The following is a 20,381-nucleotide window of genomic DNA, read 5'->3' on the forward strand; positions in this document are numbered from 1 at the left end:
AATGCGGGCAGCCCTTTAAGGGGGGGGGGGGGGGGCATGTGTATCTGCCACTGTTCCCAGTGGCCCTGTAATTGTCAGTGTCAGCAAAGAACTTGGAAGAACAGTTGTTTGAACTGGATAGTGTTTTTAAACAGGTAATGAAGCGATAAAAAAAAGTAAAACAAGGTAATGAAGTGTAGTCAATTTAAATCGGACAATGCTGAGGGAATTAAATTGAGAAATAACACAAAAAAAAAGAATTGTTGTGCTATTTGGACTGCAAAGTAACTGGCAATGGCTGAAGTAGAGGGATGTAAAATGCAGACTGCCGTTAACAAGAAAAAGTTTTCTGAAAAAGTAGTATGGTAACTTCTCTAGATATATTATAAAGAATTAGTAACACTACTGTGAAAATGATGCCATTACCATCTAGCAGTGAATGGCGGAACAACGTGGATGTAGGACTGTTCACAGTGCATGTACTGACAATAAGCAGAAGGTATGTGATACTAGCATTAGTGAGAAGACTGGTAAACAAAGCACCACTAGTGATTAGAAGGCTGAAGTCTTTTAAAGCTAATAAAGACATGAAAACAATCTTCTTGAACAAGATTCAGGAATTCCTTGTGGATGACTACAGATGATTTCGATATACTTCTACACATGGTTGGCGGAACATACAGTGAACTACTGAACTTTGAAGTCTCATAATAAAAATGTCCAATAATGAAAAGATAATTGCTTCTTCATCAGGCTGTGATATGAGGCTTAAAATGCAAAATAATCAAATATATATTTAACCAATAGTTTCCCTTCAATCATTTGAGGACAGTTGCATAGCAAAATATGTGGTTTTTATTTTTTTTTACGCTTAAAGTAAAATGTTTTCTGAAGAACTACTTCTACTGCATCAACATATGCAGCTTTGCTTTGTTTACATATGATATGTTTTTCAGTAGCTCAGCAGATGACAGAACTTTCAGTTTTTTTAATTTTTTATTTATTTATTTATTTATTTTTTTTTTTTTTATATCAAACTTAGAACTTAGATGTGGACACAATTCTTCACATGGCACAGTGAAAAAGTGTGCTGCAGTGTGTCCACAATAAAGAATTTTTGCAGTGGGTCTTAACAGTGCATGTTGGTGTATAATGTGTTTCACAACAGGAGTGTTGTTACGGCCTACAATCTGCATAATGATTGTGTGTTTGTGTGTCCCCTCCATCAGCCTCCAATATCTCTCTCTCTCTCTCTCTCTCTCTCTCTCTCTCTCTCTCTCTCTCTCTCTCTCTCTGCATATGAAATGTTTGCGTACAGTAATTATATTGGTTGCAAACATGTCACAATGTGTTCTTAGTATTGCAATGAGATGCCACTCAAATGCTAATTCAGTGTGGAACACACAACTTTCATGACTGCAGATAACTTTCCTGGTGTGCAGTACTTATATCGTATAATTGATACAAAACAGACAAATTATCCTCTGGCTTCTGTCCTCGGTTCTTTGGCCAATGCTTGTTTGATAATATTTCTGATGTTTTTCCTGCATGAGTGGCTATCATTGTCAAAACTTCACCCTCCATTGTTGGTGGCAGACTTGAGTCAAGATTGTGGCCTGGAATTATATGTGCTTGAAGCGCCGTCAGAGTGCGTTTCCATGGTCATCACCACTGTGGTTCTTCCCTTGCTTGCTGCAGCACTGGAATCCACGATCTATTCACCATGAGACTTTCTTCATTTTTGTGGATTCCTGTAGCTTCCCTGAACAAGTGGGTGCGGTAGCTCTTCTCCTCAGCGAGAACTGTCATGACAGTGAATTTCAGCATGTGGTTAGTCTCTCACAGCGTGTACTGTGCCACGGTAGATTTCTCCACCTGTTGCAAGCTGCAGTGTTACTTACATTCAGTGATCCTGGTGTTGATTGATCGTCTAGCCATTCCAACATGTACTTTTACATATGTACACAGTATGCAGTATATTCCTGACATTGCAAGTGCATCCCTTTTCTCCTATACCGAGCTGAGACACTTTTTGATCTTCTTTGTTGGTTCACAAATAATCTTTACATCGTGTTTGCACAATATATGACCAATTATGTCCATCACTATGGGAATGTATGGCTGATAGGCAATAGTTGACATTTCTTTTTCCGATGTCTCTCTTTGTTGAGTGTTTGATTCTGTGACATTTCTTATGTAACTGGTGGAGTACACAGTATTCCTCAGAATGCTTTCTAGGTGTTTCATCTTGCATTTGAAGGGCTGCAGCTCACATATTTGTCTTGTGTTCAGTGTGAACACATTAATAATGTCTCTTTTCTGGCTCCGTGGTGATTTGACAGTTCATACAAGTATCGGTTTGTGTGTGGTGGATTTTGATATACTCCGTGTCCCAGGTTTTCACTATCCCTTGGAACCATTATATCTAGAAAGTGTAGCAGTTGGTCTTTTTCTATTTCCATGCACAACATGCTGAAAACTTAAGCATAGATCTGACACAACAGATCACACAAATTATGAATCAGTTAATTAAGGCATCCTTTCTCTCAGCAGACCTACAGAGAAACCTGCGAAATACACAAGCACTACCACCTCAGCTCGATTACCAAAAATCCATAAGGATAGTGTGGCTCCCCAACAAACGGATGGAAAAAAAATTGCAGCACCAAAAAATAATTAGAGTAATGAAATTTTGGGAATACATTTCTCTAGGTAACATAAATAAGTGATTAACATTGCTTGAGAAGTCTTTGCAAATGTGAAATTCTGGTACATTAATAACTGGTGTAACCACCAGAATGTTGATCACAAGCTTGAAAACATGAATGCACCATGTTGCGCGGGTGCTGGATATCAGTTTGTGGGGTGAAGTTCCATGCCTGTTACACTTGGTCAGTCAGTATAGACACAGTTAATGCTGGTTGTGGATGAAGCTGTAGTTGTCCAATGACGTCCCACATATGCTCGACTGGAGACAGATCTGGTGATTGAGCAGACCGAGCCGACATGTTGACACACTGTAGACCAGGTTAGGTTACAATAGTGATATGTGGACGAGTGTTATCTTGTTGGAAAATGTGCCCTTGTGTGCTGTTCATGAATGGAAGCACAACAGGTCGAATCACCAGATGAAGTACAAATTTGCTGTCGGGGTGCATGAGATAACCACGAGAGTGTTCCTGCTGTCATACAGAATCACACCCCAGACTCAGTCTCGATATACGAGGTGCATTTAAGTTCTAAGGCCTCCGATTTTTTTTCTAATTAACTACTCACCCGAAATCGATGAAACTGGCGTTACTTCTCGACGTAATTGCCCTGCAGACGTACACATTCTTCACAATGCTGACGCCACGATTCCATGGCAGCGGCGAAGGCTTCTTTAGGAGTCTGTTTTGACCACTGGAAAATCGCTGTGGCAATAGCAGCACAGCTGGTGAATGTGCGGCCACAGAGAGTGTCTTTCATTGTTGGAAAAAGCCAAAAGTCACTAGGAGCCAGGTGAGGTGAGTAGGGAGCATGAGGAATCACTTCAAAGTTGTTATCACGAAGAAACTGTTGCGTAACGTTAGCTCGATGTGCGGGTGCGTTGTCTTGGTGAAACAGCACACGCGCAGCCCTTCCCGGACGTTTTTGTTGCAGTGCAGGAAGGAATTTGTTCTTCAAAACATTTTCATAGGATGCACCTTTTACCGTAGTGCCCTTTGGAACGCAATGGGTAAGGATTACGCCCTCACTGTCCCAGAACATGGACACCCTCATTTTTTCAGCAGTGGCGGTTACCCGAAATTTTTTTGGTGGCGGTGATCTGTGTGCTTCCATTGAGCTGACTGGCGCTTTGTTTCTGGATTGAAAAATGGCATCCACGTCTCATCCATTGTCACAACCGACGTAAAGAAAGTCCCATTTGTGCTGTCATTCCGCATCAACATTGCTCGACAACATGCCACACGGGCAGCCGTGTGGTCGTCCGTCAGCATTCGTGGCACCCACCTGGATGACACTTTTCGCATTTTCAGGTTGTCATGCAGGATTGTGTGCACAGAACCCACAGAAATGCCAACTCCGGAGGCGATCTGTTCAACAGTCATTCGACGATCCCCCAAAACAATTCTCTCCACTTTCTCGATCGTGTCGTTAGACCGGCTCGTGCGAGCCCGAAGTTGTTTCGGTTTGTTCTCACACGATGTTCTGCCTTCATTAAACTGTCGCACCCACGAACGCTCTTTCGACACATCCATAACTCCGTCACCACATGTCTCCTTCAACTGTCGATGAATTTCAATTGGTTTCACACCACGCAAATTCAGAAAACAAATGATTGCACGCTGTTCAAGTAAGGAAAACGTTGCCATTTTAAGTATTTAAAACAGTTCTGATTCTCGCCGCTGGCAGTAAAATTCCATCTGCCGTACAGTGCTGCCATCTCTGGGATGTATTGACAATGAACGCGGCCTCATTTTAAAACAATGCGCACGTTTCTATCTCTTTCCAGTCCGGAGAAAAAAAATCGGAGGCCTTAGAACTCGAATGCACCTCGTAGATCCAATGTGTCTAGTGTGCAAAGAAGTTGGTTGCAGGTTCTCGACTGGCCTCCTCCTAACCGACAAATGGCCATTGCTGGCACTGAGGCAGAATCAGCTTTCATCAGAAAATACAACAGACCTCCATCCTGCCCTCCAATGAGCTCTCACTTGACGCCACTGAAGTTGCAAATGGCAGTGGTCAGTGGAATGTACTCTACAGGGCATCTGGCTCAGAGCTGTCCTTGAAGTAACTGATTAGTAATAGTTGGTTGTGTCTCTGTGGTGCTAACTGCTGCTCAAATTCCTACTGCAGATGCAATACAGTGCACCATAGCTGTGCACTGAACACGATGGTCTTCCTCTCAGTAGTGTCACACGGCCGTCCAAAGCCTGCTCGTCTTGCAGACGTACATTCTCGTGGCCTCTGCTGCCGGGAATCGTGTACAGTGGCTACATTGTCGCCAAGTCTCTTTCCTGTATCACAGAAGGAACATCCGGCTTCTCGTAGCCCTATTACACGACATCGTTCAAACTCCGTGAGGTGTCGATAATGTCTTTGTGACTGTAAAGGTAACTAATGCTTACAACTGTTACAGCCTATATTTAAAGCACTAGCCACTCTTGTGCGACTGGTGCAAAATTTGAATAGACATTTTCAGATGTAGAAAGATACCTACTAGTTTTGCTCTGTCACACAAGTAGTCACCCCCTAGTTCATGTTCGAGCTAGTGAATCACTTGGCCTGTCAGCTTCAGCCACACACGGAAGAGACTGACATATACATAAAGGACTCCGGGACATTCGTTGTGAATCCGAAGAAACTAAAAATTGAACCGAACAGTTTCCTGATCAGCTTTAATGTTGTTTCTTTGTTTGCTAAAGTGCCACTCATTGATTCTGTGGAGTGTATTGATTCCAATTTCCCACAAGACATCACCAAATTCCTCCATACTTGTCCCATCGTGAGCAATTTCGTGTGGTTTGGCAACTTGTACGAGCAGCCGGAGAGTGACACCGTCGATAGTCCTCTTAGTCTAATGGTAGCCTGCTTGTACGTAGAACATTTCAGAGCACGGGCACTGGACTTACTATCTTATAAATGTAAGGTGTGCTGTAGAAAAGTTTAATGATCCGTGCATTGTGTGGAGCCGTGGAAGGAACAGCTCAGTGACTTCTGGGACACATGAAAAGTACACAGGGAGAAAAGTACCAGCAGGTACCCTTTCTAGATGTGCTGGTAACAATGGATAGTTAAAACCTGGGACACAGCGTTTATTGAAAACTGACACATACTGTCAAATTACCACCTAAGATGCAATTAAAACACCCGTAATATGCACCAGATGAACATTGAACTGCAGCACCTCAGACATGAGATGCAACATGTAGAAATCATTCTGAGGGGTAATGGGTACTCTACCAGTTACATAAGATGTGTCACGGAATAACACTTGACGATGACACATCGGAAGAAGAAATGTCTGGTATGGCCTTTCTGCCATAATATCCCAGAGTGACAGACAACTGGCTGTATATTGTTCAGACTTGACATAGAGACTATTTATAAGCCAACAAAGATGATCAAAGAGTGTCACATGTCAACAAAGGAGAAAAGATATTCCACTCGCAAAGTCAGGAATATACCACATCCCATGTACATGTCGAAAAGTATATATTGTAACTGCTGGATGATCGGTCGATACCTGGATCACTGAACATAAGCGATACTGTAGTTTGGGCCAGGTGGAGCAATTGGCCATGATGGAACACGTGCTGTGTGAGACTGGCCACAAATAATATTTCCCAACATGGAATTTCTTGCTGTGGAGAAGAGCTACCATTCTTGCATTTTCAGGGAAGTCTCAGAAATCCACAGACATGAGAACAGCTTCAACAAGAAAGGGGAAAGTCTCAAAGTGAACGGGTCCGGGATTCCCGTGTTGCAACAAACAGCTGTTGCAGGCAGCAAGGGTAATGACCATGGGAAAGCCCTTGGATATAGGTGCACTGGTTACATGTAATCTGTGACCGCAAGCTTGACATCCGCCCCAGCAATGGAGAGTGGAGCTTTGATAATGCCAGCCAATTGTGCTGACAAAAAGTCAGAAAAATGACCATACAAACATTGGATGAAGAACTCAAGACAGAAGCAAACAGGCAGTTTATCGATGAGTGGCCACAAAAGCCTTAAATAATGGAAAATCCAGGATGGAATGTAACAAGTGCTGCTGCAGTTGCCTGAGACTGTAGTCATGTGTGAGTTGCATTTGCATGAGTGTGAGTGTGTGTGTTGTCTCTTTTTGATGAAGGCCTTCCTGGCTGAAAGCTTTATTTGTGACAGTCTTTTTGTTGTGCCTATTTGCAACTCAGCACCTCCACTATTTGATGAGTAGCAACTTTCCTTTTCAAACATTGTCACAAAAGACTTAACAATTTTGTTGTATGAAAGTGATGAGATTCAGTTCTCTAACATTTTTCCGTGGATGTTATTCATTACTTTACACAGTAGTCTGCAAACAAAATTGCTGCTACACCACAGAAGTCATCTAGCTATAGATACTTAATTCTATCCGTGCCAAGCTGGATAGTGTCGCTTATCTTATATAATTTAAGTGTCTAGCATAATTTAAATGTTTAAAAGTCTATTTTAAAAGCATTTGCCAAAGGTTCATCATTATAAGGAGGTAAAATATGAATGTAAACAGAACAAACAAGAAAAGAATAGAAGCTTTTAAAATTTGGTGCTACATGAAGTAGATCAGATCAAGTAACTAATGAAGAGCTAATGAATCAAATTGGGAGAAAAAAAATATGGCTCATCTTGACTAAAAGAAGGCATAGGTTGAGAGGGATGATTAATTTGGTAATGAAGGGACCTACACTTTACTATAATGCGCAAGCTCAAGTGGGTGTATGTTACAGTAGTTGTGCGGGATGAAGCAGCTTGCACAGACTAGACTACCATAGTGTGTGTCATCGAACTGGTATGTGAAGACCCACAGCATCTACATCTACATTTGTACTCCGCAAGCCACCCAACAGTGTGTGGCAGAGGGCACTTTACGTGCCACTGTTATTACCTCCCTTTCCTGTTCCAGTCGCGTATGGTTCCCAGGAAGAATGACTGCCTGAAACCCTCCGTGTGCGCTCGAATCTCTAATTTTACGTTCGTGATCTCCTCGGGAGGTATAAGTAGGGGGAAGCAATATATTCGATGCCTCATCCAGAAACGCACCCCCTCGAAACCTGGCCAGCAAGCTACACCGCGATGCAGATCGCCTCTCTTGAAGAGTCTGCCACATGAGTTTGCTGAACATCTCCGTAATGCTCTCATGCTTACCAAATAACCCTGTGACAAAACTCGCTGCTCTTCTTTGGATCTTCTCTATCTCCTCCGTCAACTCGACCTGGTCCGGATCCCACACTGATGAGCAATACTCAAGGATAGGTCGAACGAGTGTTATGTAAGCCACCTCCTTTGTTGATGGACTACATTTTCTAATCTCAACCTGGCACCGGCCTTAACAACAATTAATTTTATATGATCATCCCACTTCAAATTGTTACGTACGCATACTCCCAGATATTTTACAGAAGTAACTGCTACCAGTGTTTGTTCCGCTATCATATAATCATGCAATAAAGGATCCTTCTTTCTATGTATTCGCAATACATTACATTTGTCAATGTTAAGGGTCAGTTGCCACTCCCTGCACCAAGTGCCTATCCGCTGCAGATCTTCCTGCATTTCGCTGCAATTTTCTAATGCTGCAACTTCTCTGTATACTACAGCATCATCCGCAAAAAGCCACATGGAACTTCCGACACTATCTACTAGGTCATTTATATATATTGTGAAAAGCAATGGTCCCATAACACTCCCCTGTGGCACGCCAGAGGTTACTTTAATGTCTGTAGACGTCTCTCCATTGAGAACAACATGCTGTGTTGTTTGCTAAAAACTCTTCAGTCCAGCCACACATCTGGTCTGATATTCCGTAGGCTCTTACTTTGTTTATCAGGTGACAGTGCGGAACTGTATCGAATGCCTTCCGGAAGTCAAGGAAAATGGCATCTGCCTGGGAGCCTGTATCTAATATTTTCTGGGCCTCATGAACAAATGAAGTGAGTTGGGTCTCTCTCAATCGCTGTTTCCGGAATCCATGTTGATTCCTACAGAGTAGATTCTGGGTTTCCAGAAATGACATGATACACGAGCAAAAAACGTGTTCTAAAATTCTACAATAGATCGATGTCAGATATAAGCCTATAGTTTTGCGCATCTGCTCGACTCGGTGCCGTTATCTGAATTTATGCAAGTAACATTGGTATATAGTGTGGTGACAGTTTTTTTGACAGTACATTTGAATAATTTGCTTCAGTGTCATGATGGAAGAACGCAATTGATTTATTTTAATAAATGTGTAATTTTCTTCCTCCAAGCAAGTGGTATCAGTAAATACTCTATTTTAAAGTTGATCACACTGTATATATTTGTGTTCGAAACATGTGAAATGATTTTCCCATTACAATTTATTGTGTTATGATAGTTTGTTTTGTTGGCATGGACTGATAGTTGTATTTGACTTGTAGAAATCATACCAAGAAACTTGTATATTACTACAACATGTTACTACATTAACTGACTTTGTGAAAGTTCTTCATTTCATTGGCTCAGCAAAGAATTTTTCGCCATATTAAAGTAATTATTTTAAGTAAACCATTTTCTGATTTTAAGTAAACCGTTTTCTCCAATATTAGATGTCGGACCAAGACGATGATGAGGATGATGGTGACAGAGGTGCTGAAGCGAAAGAGAATGGACTTGTAAAGAACACTAATGCCTCAGTCGTCCAGCAGGCTGAGAAAGAAAAAAGAGAAAAAGCAAAACTGGAAAGTCAGAAAAAGAAGGAAAAAGATAGAGAAGACAGGTAAGTTTGTTTGGTCCCTTTAATATGTATTGAATGAATGTATGTAGCATTTTCAGAGTGCAGATCTGAATTCACTTGTTGTCAATGGTTTCTTCAAGTAGAACAGTTGACACTTTTAAATGCCAGATTTGGTTATAATGTAAACCACAATATCAAGAAAAATGTGTGCGAGAATAATTCACCTTGTATCCCACCGTTTTCAATTTTTGGGTCATTATTGAACAATTATCAGAGTAAAATGCTTATTGTAAACAGGAAGTATGTATTTTGCAGTGCACCATCTGTAGCAAAAGGATTGAAACAAAATTACACTGAATACGGTTATAAAAACGGAGAAACAATTTCAGTGAAGGAGTGAGAGTATATATGAAGCTCAAGTGAAGGTTAAAATTGATGTTTGTACTCTTATCAGTGTATTCCCAAAATTGAGCTGAGCTGTCATAATTGTTTCTGAATATAAATAATTTAGGAGCAAAGGACACCACCCACTGAATGGCAGAACTGTTGATCGTTGACAGGCACTCACAAAAGAGAAAGAAAACTTGCTAGTGTTCGGAATCGGTCCTTTCTCCAGCTAGAGCACAAATTAACAGACGAAACACACATCGGATTGTGCCTTTACACAGTTCTGTCTGGACACATGTTGAGTGATTGCAGTTTGGGAGGTGGACTCTGTGGGTTGGGGGTTGTGTCCAGATGGATGGTTAGTGGGAGGGAGGCAGAAAGCAGGGAGAGGGGTTGGAGGTGGGTAGCTAGTGGCTGAGAGGGAGGCATGTGGTTTGCTGGCTAGGAATGCAGGAGGGAGAGACATGAGAGGTGTTTTATGGATTCTGCCAAGACATAAACAGATCAGTCTTATCATGTAAAAAAATCTTTACATGTAAGAGGACATTATAAATAAATAGTCTTAATAGAGATGTAATTCAGAAGTTACAATACCAGAGAAGGAAAGTTGTTACTCACCATATAGTGGAGATGCTGAGTCGCAATAGGCACAATAAAAAGATTCACACAATCATAGCTTTCAGCCATTAAGGCCCTTGTCAGCAGTAGACACACATACGCACACACTCACGCAAACGCAACCTACACACACTGCTGCAGTCTCATAGAGCTGAAACTACCAGTTTCAGCTCTCAGAGACTGCAGGTGTGTGTGTGTGTGTGTGTGTGTGTGTGTGTGTGTGTGTGTACTGCTGACAAAGGCCTTAGTGGCCAAAAGCTATGATTGTGTCAATCTTTTTATTGTGCCTATTGCGACTCAGCATCTCCGCTATATGGTGAGTTGCAACTTTCCTTCTCTGGTATTGTTACATTCCATCCTGGATTTTCCATTGTTTAATTCAGAAGTTAGTTATTTAATAAGTGTTAACATGCCAAGAGTGGGTAAAATGCCACATTTGACAGCTTTTCCACTTGTCTGTAATAGATTTGAACCACTGTTGATGGCAGGATGACAAGAGTGTAATAATGGTACTTATAATTGCAAAATTTTTGACATATCGAATTGGGAATATTATATAAATGTGAAATTTTCATTAGAGAAGGAGAAAAGAAAAGAAAGACCTCAGTAAATGTCACAAAGGGAGAAACCTTGTACATATGGTAAGTTAAAAGTCCCAATTTTCTGAACTGAATTGCGTGGTGGTGGAAGTGGGAGGAATGAACTAAGTAGCTTAATGAATCTCTAGATGTTACTTTGATTTTTCGTAACAGAACACTAAGTTTGTAATACAGAATTTTTTTAGAAGTTCATCAGTTCTTGATTATTGCAATTTTTATACCAAATTGAAGGACAGAATGTAAGCAAGAAGACATTATCATGGAAAGGAATGTAATTTATAGTTGTAATAATCGTAATTGTGATTTGATTTGTTTAGTTCCATAGTTGAAAAAACATCTTTTCCACAAATATGTCGATCGAAATATTGTAGCACTTTTGCAGACTCATTATGGAGATGTGGAAACTGTGCCTAAGGAAAGCAGTGTAGACATCCAGGACAGTTTTAACATAAAATGATTTGTTATTAAAATGGGAATTACCTTTCATCTATTTTTTTATTTAAGAAAATTGTAGCCAAATAGCCACATACACTTACTGCTTAACATTTTACATTTACATTTTTGCATATTCATTTATAGATTTCAGTTCTATGTGATATTGTTCACAGGGTTTGTTAAACAGTTCGCATACACATGTTTTGGTTGGTTGTGATAGTTTTTATTTTTGCAAATTAGATAATGAAAGCCATGAATAGATAATCTAGTTAAGACCTGTGCAGTTCAAAGTTTGATGCTGTCAATGAGTGGTTCGTCATTGCTTTGGTGCCATAGAACTCCACCCATACTTTTTCTCGTTTATCCTCCATAATCTTCAGTTGATGTGGTGTATGGCATCGTATATCAAAATTTGATGTCTTCAATTAGGAATGTCTCTCTCGCTATCAGGTACACTAGTCTAGATCTTGTTGTCTTTGAGAGAGACCTTGTGCCCATTTTAGATAAGTTGATTTTACCTTTTCTACTGTTTCTAGGTTTTTTTCTTTCAGATGGCCCCCCATATAACCTCCAACCCGCAGGCCAGGATTGGCAAGATTTTTGCGTTGAATAATTTCGTGGCAGTTTCTAGACTGAGTAGGTTGATGTTTTTGATGTCCTGTATTGCTATTATTGCTTGAGCTGCACGTTCTGTTATATGTTTTGTGAAGCATTTGGCTGTTGGTTGCAGTGTCACTCCTAGGATTTGAAGTCTGATGAGATTTTCATTTTTTGTCCTGATGTTGATTTCCGCATTCTTGGGTGTTTTGCCTCCTTTTCTGAAAATCACCATTTCGGTCTTTGTTATGTTTGTGTAGTTTTTCACTGCACCATTTATCTATTTTCTCAATGATTTTCTGCAGCTTCTGTATATCTGTTGGTCCTATGGCTATGTCGTCAGCGTATGCATATATGTATACATCTTCATTTTCTCCAATTTGCATTACTTCTTCAGTGGTAAGAATGTACAGCAAAGAGCTCATTGGGTCACTCTGTAAGACTCTGTTTGATTGCGAAATGAGGTTTGAAAAAGAGAGGTTGTCTGATATTGTGATGTATTCGAGGAGTGACTTGATTATTCTTCCCCATACCCTCATCTTCTCCCATTGTGTTTTCCAGTTTTTGGACTAAGAGATCTCTTTCCAGCAGGTCAAAGGCTTTGGTAAAGTCTATGAACACTGTGTAGAACATTTCTTTCATGGTGCTTCGTTGATGTTGTTTAGAAGAAGCCTGACTGCTGTAAGTTTTGATCTTCCAGATCTGAAGCCCTTTTGTGGTTATAGGAGGTGACTGTCCACGCAGGCTTTGATTTTTTTGTGTAATTATCTTTGAAAACATCTTGAACTGAGTATTGTCTAGGCACAATAAAAAGATTCACACAATCATAGCTTTCAGCCATTAAGGCCCTTGTCAGCAGTAGACACACATACGCACACACTCACGCAAACGCAACCTACACACACTGCTGCAGTCTCATAGAGCTGAAACTACCAGTTTCAGCTCTCGGAGACTGCAGGTGTGTGTGTGTGTGTGTGTGTGTGTGTGTGTGTGTGTGTGTGTGTGTGTACTGCTGACAAAGGCCTTAATGGCCGAAAGCTATGTACTTTTTTGTGTCTGTTGGGTATCCTTTACCTTTGTAGAGAAATTTTATTATCAAGTGTCTACATTGGGTCAGAATTCTTCTAAGCACCAGGCATTTGTTGAATAGTTCGATCCATATATGTTGGAGAGCCTCTCTTGCATCTTCATGTCAGTCAATTACACGTACACATGCACAGGAGCACCTTCAACCTCCTCTTTTCTTTAATGATAGTGGGCTTAGTGAACAGGACTGTGTTAGTCAGAATGTACGCATTCAATAACGAGATTTTTTTAACTGTGTCCCTGTTTTACTGCACCCAGTTCAAATCAGAAAGAAGTTGTTTCTCGTCTTGCAGTATCTTACTGTGGGCAGTTTGCAGTCATGGCCACTTAAAATGAGAGATAGGCCATCCATTCCAGATATTCTAATTTTCATTCCTGCAATCCCATTTTCTTCATAATTACAACAGTGAGTTTTAACCTTGATTTTTAACCTATGTATAATGCAATAATGTATTGTCTCCATACTGTTTGTTCAGCTCCATTGTAAACTATTGTAGCTGACAGTGGAATAATGTGTACTACTTCAGAAATTTTACTTTTCGTACCACCAGTTTCGTGTCTTGTATGCCTGCAAATTTAGCACAAAGTGCTTCTTGATATATCGATCCCTTCTGTTGACTGTTGTAATTTTTTGCTCTTTCATTGTCAACTAAATCCTTAAATTCTTTCTGTATGACATTATAATATTGTTACATAGCAAATTAGCAGTACCGGTCACTTATGCGACTGCGCAATAGATGTTGTCATTTCCATTCATTTTTAAAGGCTTGTGATGATAGATTGCCAGACTGCCTCTTTTTGTGCAAACATCCACTGGACATGTGAATGTCCTTCATACCATGAACAAATAGTGAAAGGTAAACATGGCTGACACTACTATTCCCTTGAACTGAAGAGAGTTGTGCCAATCAAAAAAGGAACTGTGCAATACTAAATGGAACCACACTGTACCGAGTACTTCCGGGAAGGAACAAGCAAAGCAAGACAATCTCAGTCGTGGCCCACACATGGTGTGGCAGCCCTGATTTAGTGGGTTGAGATTAATTTCTACTTAGTGACAAATAAAAGTACTTGTATCACACTCCTGTTTTCTTTTTCTCACATTCTGCAGCATCCTCTCAAAAATACTATGTATGCAGCTTGAATGGTTGGTAAACGAGCATAATGGCACTTCCCAATCTTTCTGAGTTACAGTAAACAAAGCATGTTTAACACAAAACTTTAGGGATTTTCTTTAAAAAGTATTTCTTTTGGCCTTATTTGTACACACATGTGCATTAAAACATTTTTTTTTCCTTCAGAGAGAAGCAGAAACAAATTCAACAAGAAAAAAAGGAGAAACGCAAAACACAGAAGGGGGAGAGACGAAGATAGCAAGATCTCTCAAACATCAAATTACATTGTATGTGTTGTGCTGTGTTAATTTATTGCCATTGGATCAGTTATGTTGATTGTAGTACCTACAGTATCCTTAATCAGCTGTTTTATCTCAGCTGCCTTTTAGGATGTCCACATTAGTATTAGTGAGGGCACAGCTTGGGGTATTACAATGCCATGAGTGGCTGCCACAAATGGACGATGTCTCTGCAGTAGACATTTGAGTGAAATAAAATTGACTTTATAAAGTGCATCAGTTTTGTGACATTTCAATCACTGTTTGTTTTTTTGTCCCCCCTCGTTGTAGTAAGACCTTTTCCGTATCAGACATTGTTATATTGTAATTTCCTGTAGTGGATTTCAATACTTGTGAGAAGCATTTTCTGTGTTACATATTTTTTAATAATAATAATATTTTTATTACTGTTGTTGACTTTTATCGCCATTGTTGCTAATTATTACTGCTAGAATCTCCATCACTTGTCTGTCTTATAATTTCTCGTGTTGGAAGAATTGAGAGTAATTAGAAAAGTAAAAGTGTCATGATGTCAGGATTATGGGGATCATGCATGGTAATCCTTTCATAAAATTAAGTTGTATGTTAATTATTGTATTCAAATTATATTTAGATTATTTATAAGAAAATGAGCCCCTTTCTGGTAATAAGATTTTTAAGAACAATCAGTAAAACAATTTCTGTGTATAACAAGAATGAAAATTTCTGGACGGAGCACAGGAACATATAACAGAAAATACTGTTCACACTAGCTTTTGAGCACTAGCTCTCTTCCCAATGGTAGTACACACATTCACACACACGATGATGCAGATACCCAAACACTCACACTCCGTACCCATAGTGAGACTCAGTTTCAGAAATTTTCCCTCAGTTTTTGTTGGCTGCATAAATCATGCCTTATTTGTGTTGTTTTGAATGAAAGCCAACAAATTACATAAAAAAACTAATGATTTGTGATTAAGGTACGCTTTTTACAAGTATTATATAATTGTGTCTTTTTAATACAGCTTTTATCATTGATATTGTTTTTAGTTTTGGGGGTGATTACAGTTGCACATGTGTCTCTAGCATCTATGCAGTTGTAAGGTTTAGTGGGGGGAGTGAATAAGGGAAAGTTACTGAGGAGGAATGTGAGTTAGTGCTCTTCATCTGCAGATTTAAATTCAAAATTCACTCAAACCTTCCAAAGGCAAATTGTTTTTTATGTCTGTAGTAAAGGATGTTTTTGAAACTAGCAATTATACTATTACTGTTCTTCTTGCAAGCAGTAATATAAATTTTTATCAGAAGTTTTTGTTCTACCCACTGGAGGTAGTGGAAAATGTATACTTACTTGTTTGAAAGATTTTTGTAAAATTGATAACCTGGAAGCTAAGGAGAAGCAGATGTGTATAATAAATTTAAAAATGGGAAGGAGGGAAGGAATGTATTGCATGATACTTCTCACAATTTGTGTGTTGTTTAGTGGATTCAGTTTGTGAAATGCTTATGAATGGAAATAGTAAATTTGACTAACACGTTTCTACTTTTAAAAATTAAACAGGTAATATCTTTTTAAACATATCTATTAATAATTTGAAGTTGTTTCTTAACAATCACACATGGCTTCAATGTATAGTCTGACTGAACATTTCTTTCTACATTCTGTATTCTTAATGAAATCAACTGTGGGTAAAAGATAGTGTGGCTGAAGTCAAGAAATGCTGGAATTGTTACCATAGAAGGAAGAAGGTTATACTCTACATCCTATTGACACGGAGTTCATTAGTGATTTAAATATTGTTATAATTTTAAGTATGAAATATAATTTCTGAGTTATACTTTTTAATTAAAAAAGTTTTTAGTCCAGTAGAAACAGTAACAGCATGGTATAAAAATCTTTAAGCCATTCACTTATAAAATTTTAGATTTATTTTACAAATGTGCTCTCTCTTGAACTTAATTTTTGTAAAAAATTGTGCCCTTAATTCTGTGAGAAAATATCTACACTTACAATAAAACTTCTGAATTGTGTAAGTACTAGAACAGACACTAACTAAAATGTATGTTTTCACATCACAGTCTTAGTCTGGTTAATGTTCGGTTTTCTGTTATTACTCAGTATTCTTAGAGTTCATCGTAAAATAAATTCCTGGTGTTACATTTTGTCAGTTTAGCTTAGGGAGTTGTTTATTATAAATACTCTTTCAACAAATAGTTATATGCTGTTGGGCTTGGCTAGCACTTGGATGGGTCACTGTTGTGTATACTGAGCAGAGTTGGCAAGCAGATGCACTCAACTCTTGTAAGGCAAATCGAGGAGCTACCTGATTGAGAAGTAGCAGCTCCGGTCATGAAAATGGCCGGGAGAGTGGTATGCTGACCTCACGCCCCTCCCTATTTGCATCCAATGATGCCTATAGTCCTGAGGATGACACAGCAGTTGGTCAGTATCATTGGGTTACAGAGTTAAAAGTGCATAGGTGGTCACTGAGGCACAGATGAATGGTGGGAGACACATTGGTGCACTTAAAAACCATGTAAGTTCACAAGATTTTTCTAATTTTACCACATGCACATGCTGTGGAGGTGAGGGGTATACATAGTTGGGTTTGTACTAAAATTAGAATAATAATTTGAGAGATGATGCCTATTCTTTTACCATCATTCATTTTTAAGTGGCTATCTGTACTAATTTTTGATAGCACATCTATCTTATCATTCCAGTATAATACTCAGTCCTCTGTGGAATACAAACAATGTAAAGGTAACCTCTCACCATACAGTTGATAAATCATAAGGCATATGAACACACAGAATATTTTATAAGCAGTCTGCCAGGTTTCCATATAAAATTCCACTCAAGTTTTCAATATTTTTGATGTTAATTCGCATAGAAATATGAAAGAACGACAGTGTCATGGATGAGCACAGAAATAGTTTCAGCACATGATTTTGTTAAAAACCACTCACAGATTTAAATTTAAACTCAGTTGTGAAGAGAGAAAAATTCTGTGACATGGCGGATACACATCTGATGTTTGTAGACTGTTACACATTGAAGTTTAAATTTATTCCCTTTATTATTTTTGTTTTGCTGTAGAGGATGAAAATGGAAAAACAAGAGAAACAACTTATAATTAAAAATGCCTCACTTATTTTCTTCCGCCTAAATGTCTTACTTCGTTCCATTAAATTTCCTTCAAGCAGTACATAATTTTCTCATATTCAGAAGTCGTGCTGTAGCTCAGTCATTCTTTTTAAATTTTTCATATGTCTGAAGACTAGTAAAATACGTTCAGCATGTCCACTGAGTACTTGTTGGGCATTATTTTCTAACAGAAGATTAATTTTTCATATCTTTAGAGGGACACCTAATAGGTTTGAACCATATTATGTTATCCATATGTAAATTAGATTGTTGTAAAGATGTTATTACTGTGGTGAAACTGACATGGCTGTGGTGCTTCCTGGTTGTACTTCATTTAGATGATGTATTTGAGGCTAAATCTGGGCACTGATGACCATGCAGTGATTGCCCCACAAACCTGTCACTATTGTCTTGAGGGTAAATCGCAGATCATAAAATATGGGAGGCTCTGAGCAATTTACGAGCATGCAGAAAAGACTAAAAATTGCATATGTTTTGTGTAAAGCCTGGTCAGCTGGCATGTTTTTGTCTTCAAAAATCATCTTTCTCCAAAATAATAGTGCTTTCTCTTTTCTTATTGTTTAACCATACATGTTTTGACACCAATCTGTCAGATTATGTGGCTGTCATTTTCATTCCTGTAGCTGCATCAATAGTGGCCTGCTGTTAGACATTTCATAACATGGACAGCATGCCATGTGTTTCATCAGATTGTGAATCATCAAGTGTGTTTCTTGAGATAAATTACGCACATTCACCCCCCCCCCCCCCCTCTCTCTCTCTCTCTCTCTCTCTCTCTCTCTCTCTCTCTCTCTCTCTCTCTGTGTGTGTGTGTGTGTGTGTGTGTGTGTGTGTGTGTGTGTGTGTGTGTGTTTGGATTTGGAGAACATTTAAAGAAAGCTAAGAAATCTTGCCTACTCTGCATACTTTTCAATTAATGTTTTATTTTATTTGGACAACTGTAGGATGTTAAAGAAGTGGCTGTGTATATAAAAGTAAGAAGAGAAATGACTAAATAAGTGTTATGAATGTCATAATGTTACTAACTTCGAAGACTGAAAGCACAGTACTGTGATTTTTTTTTTTTTTCCCCCTCAGTTGAAAACACAAATATAAGACTCACTAAGGTTAATGAATGTTGTATGAATTTTGTGACTACATACAACATTGATATTAGTATTAGAAATGAATAAATATTTTATTTTTCTTTTCTTTCTAAAATTTAATTTATTGAGCTTAAAAAGACTGTGTTGAGTAATACTTTTTCAATCTTTTTGTAATTACTTCAACTTTTTTCAAAATATGTTTTATCAAGATCAACAAAACAAGTATTACAGTTCCTATTAGCTTTCTCATAGTGTTAATCAGTGTCAACCATAGTATTTAAAGTTTACAAAAAGAAAATAGTCTCAGACAACCAAATATTTTGCATGTGTTAGTCACAGTGCACAGAGGACAATTTGTTGACGGAATTTCAGATGAGTATTTTTGTAGTGTGTGTGTGTGTGTGTGTGTGTGTGTGTGTGTGTACATGAAAAAATTTATCCAACAAGAGCACTTTTAATCACATTTATTTTATCATGGTAACTGAGAAACATCACACATTGGGAATATTTCCCCCCTCCCAAAAAAAGGTGGAGGAAGGGGATAAAATCTAGTTATTTTTCTATATGGTGCACAAGCACAGTAATGTGGACCTGCCTATTTTTTCCATGTCCTAGATGCTTCTCCTGAATGTGTTCTGTAAATCTCAGAATCTTTTCCCATGCTTTTCACAACTGATGAACAGTTTTTGCATTCTGTGAACTGTTTTCATTAGAAGTGGATACTTTGTTAACTTGGAAACTAAAATATTTTATGAACAGTAGACGGTTGGTTGGTTGGTATAAAAGAGGAAAGGGGGGGGGGGGGGGGGGGGGGGAGGGGGGAGAACAAACTGCTAGGTCATCGGTCCCAGTAGAAAATTGCATTGACTTATTGGATATATCCAAGCACTCCAGAAAATGATCACATGAGCCCAATTTTCATAAGCTGTAAGCTTCCTCCTTCTTAAATGTGTGCGCAGGGTATTAAATAGCAAGTTTGCAGTATTTAAAGAAAATTGCACAGTTGTCTCAATTGAGAGAATTCTCTGTAACACTTTTCTTACATCAAGGGGGGGGAGGGGGAAACATAAGTGACAATATATTAGTGTTGGAGCAATGAAAATGTTTTGCTGATTTTTTTATTAAAATTTTATGGGTGAAGGACTACCTTTCTGAAATATTGTCAATAGCATTCTAGTAAAGAAACTCGCTATGAGTACTTTTGTTTTCATATTGTCATTTCAAGGACAATTACATTTTGATGCCATTGAATAGTTCTTAAGAAGGCTGATACTTGATTCTTATGTATGTACTGTGTGGTGTATTATCTATTTCTAATGTGTCAGTGACTGAAACATGTAATTATATATTAAGTAAGTTCAGGTACATACACCAAGCTGTGCCCTAAAAGTCAAACCAGTTGTGGAAGCATGTAAATATGTGTTACTGTAAAGCTCAAATTGATCATTGTTTGTGTACTTCATGTCATATGCATAATTCATCAACATAATGTGCACACTGCCCAAATCTGAACAAGGCTGGCTTAAAAAGATAGTCGTTAATTGTTACTTTCCTGCAAAACTGTAAGCTGAATCAACAAGCTCATAGAAATTGCAGGTTTTAAATTTGTCGTGCTGTCGGCACCATTTGTTGT

At 38.7% G+C, this 20,381-nt stretch overlaps 1 protein-coding gene across 1 annotated transcript in view; it reads left to right on the forward strand.

The window, feature by feature from the left end:
• LOC126480761 (coiled-coil domain-containing protein 43) overlaps positions 1-19,802 on the forward strand; it is a 43,949-nt gene extending 24,147 nt beyond the window's left edge. The window contains exons 3-4 of the mRNA XM_050104050.1: positions 9,267-9,436; positions 14,418-19,802. Coding sequence (XP_049960007.1) covers positions 9,267-9,436; positions 14,418-14,490 — 243 coding nt within the window. The 3' untranslated portion in view covers positions 14,491-19,802. The remainder of the gene's footprint in view (positions 1-9,266; positions 9,437-14,417) is intronic.
• The last annotated feature ends 579 nt before the right edge of the window (positions 19,803-20,381 follow it).

This window comes from Schistocerca serialis, chromosome 5 (assembly GCF_023864345.2).
Source record: "Schistocerca serialis cubense isolate TAMUIC-IGC-003099 chromosome 5, iqSchSeri2.2, whole genome shotgun sequence".
NCBI classification, from domain to species: domain Eukaryota; kingdom Metazoa; phylum Arthropoda; class Insecta; order Orthoptera; family Acrididae; genus Schistocerca; species Schistocerca serialis.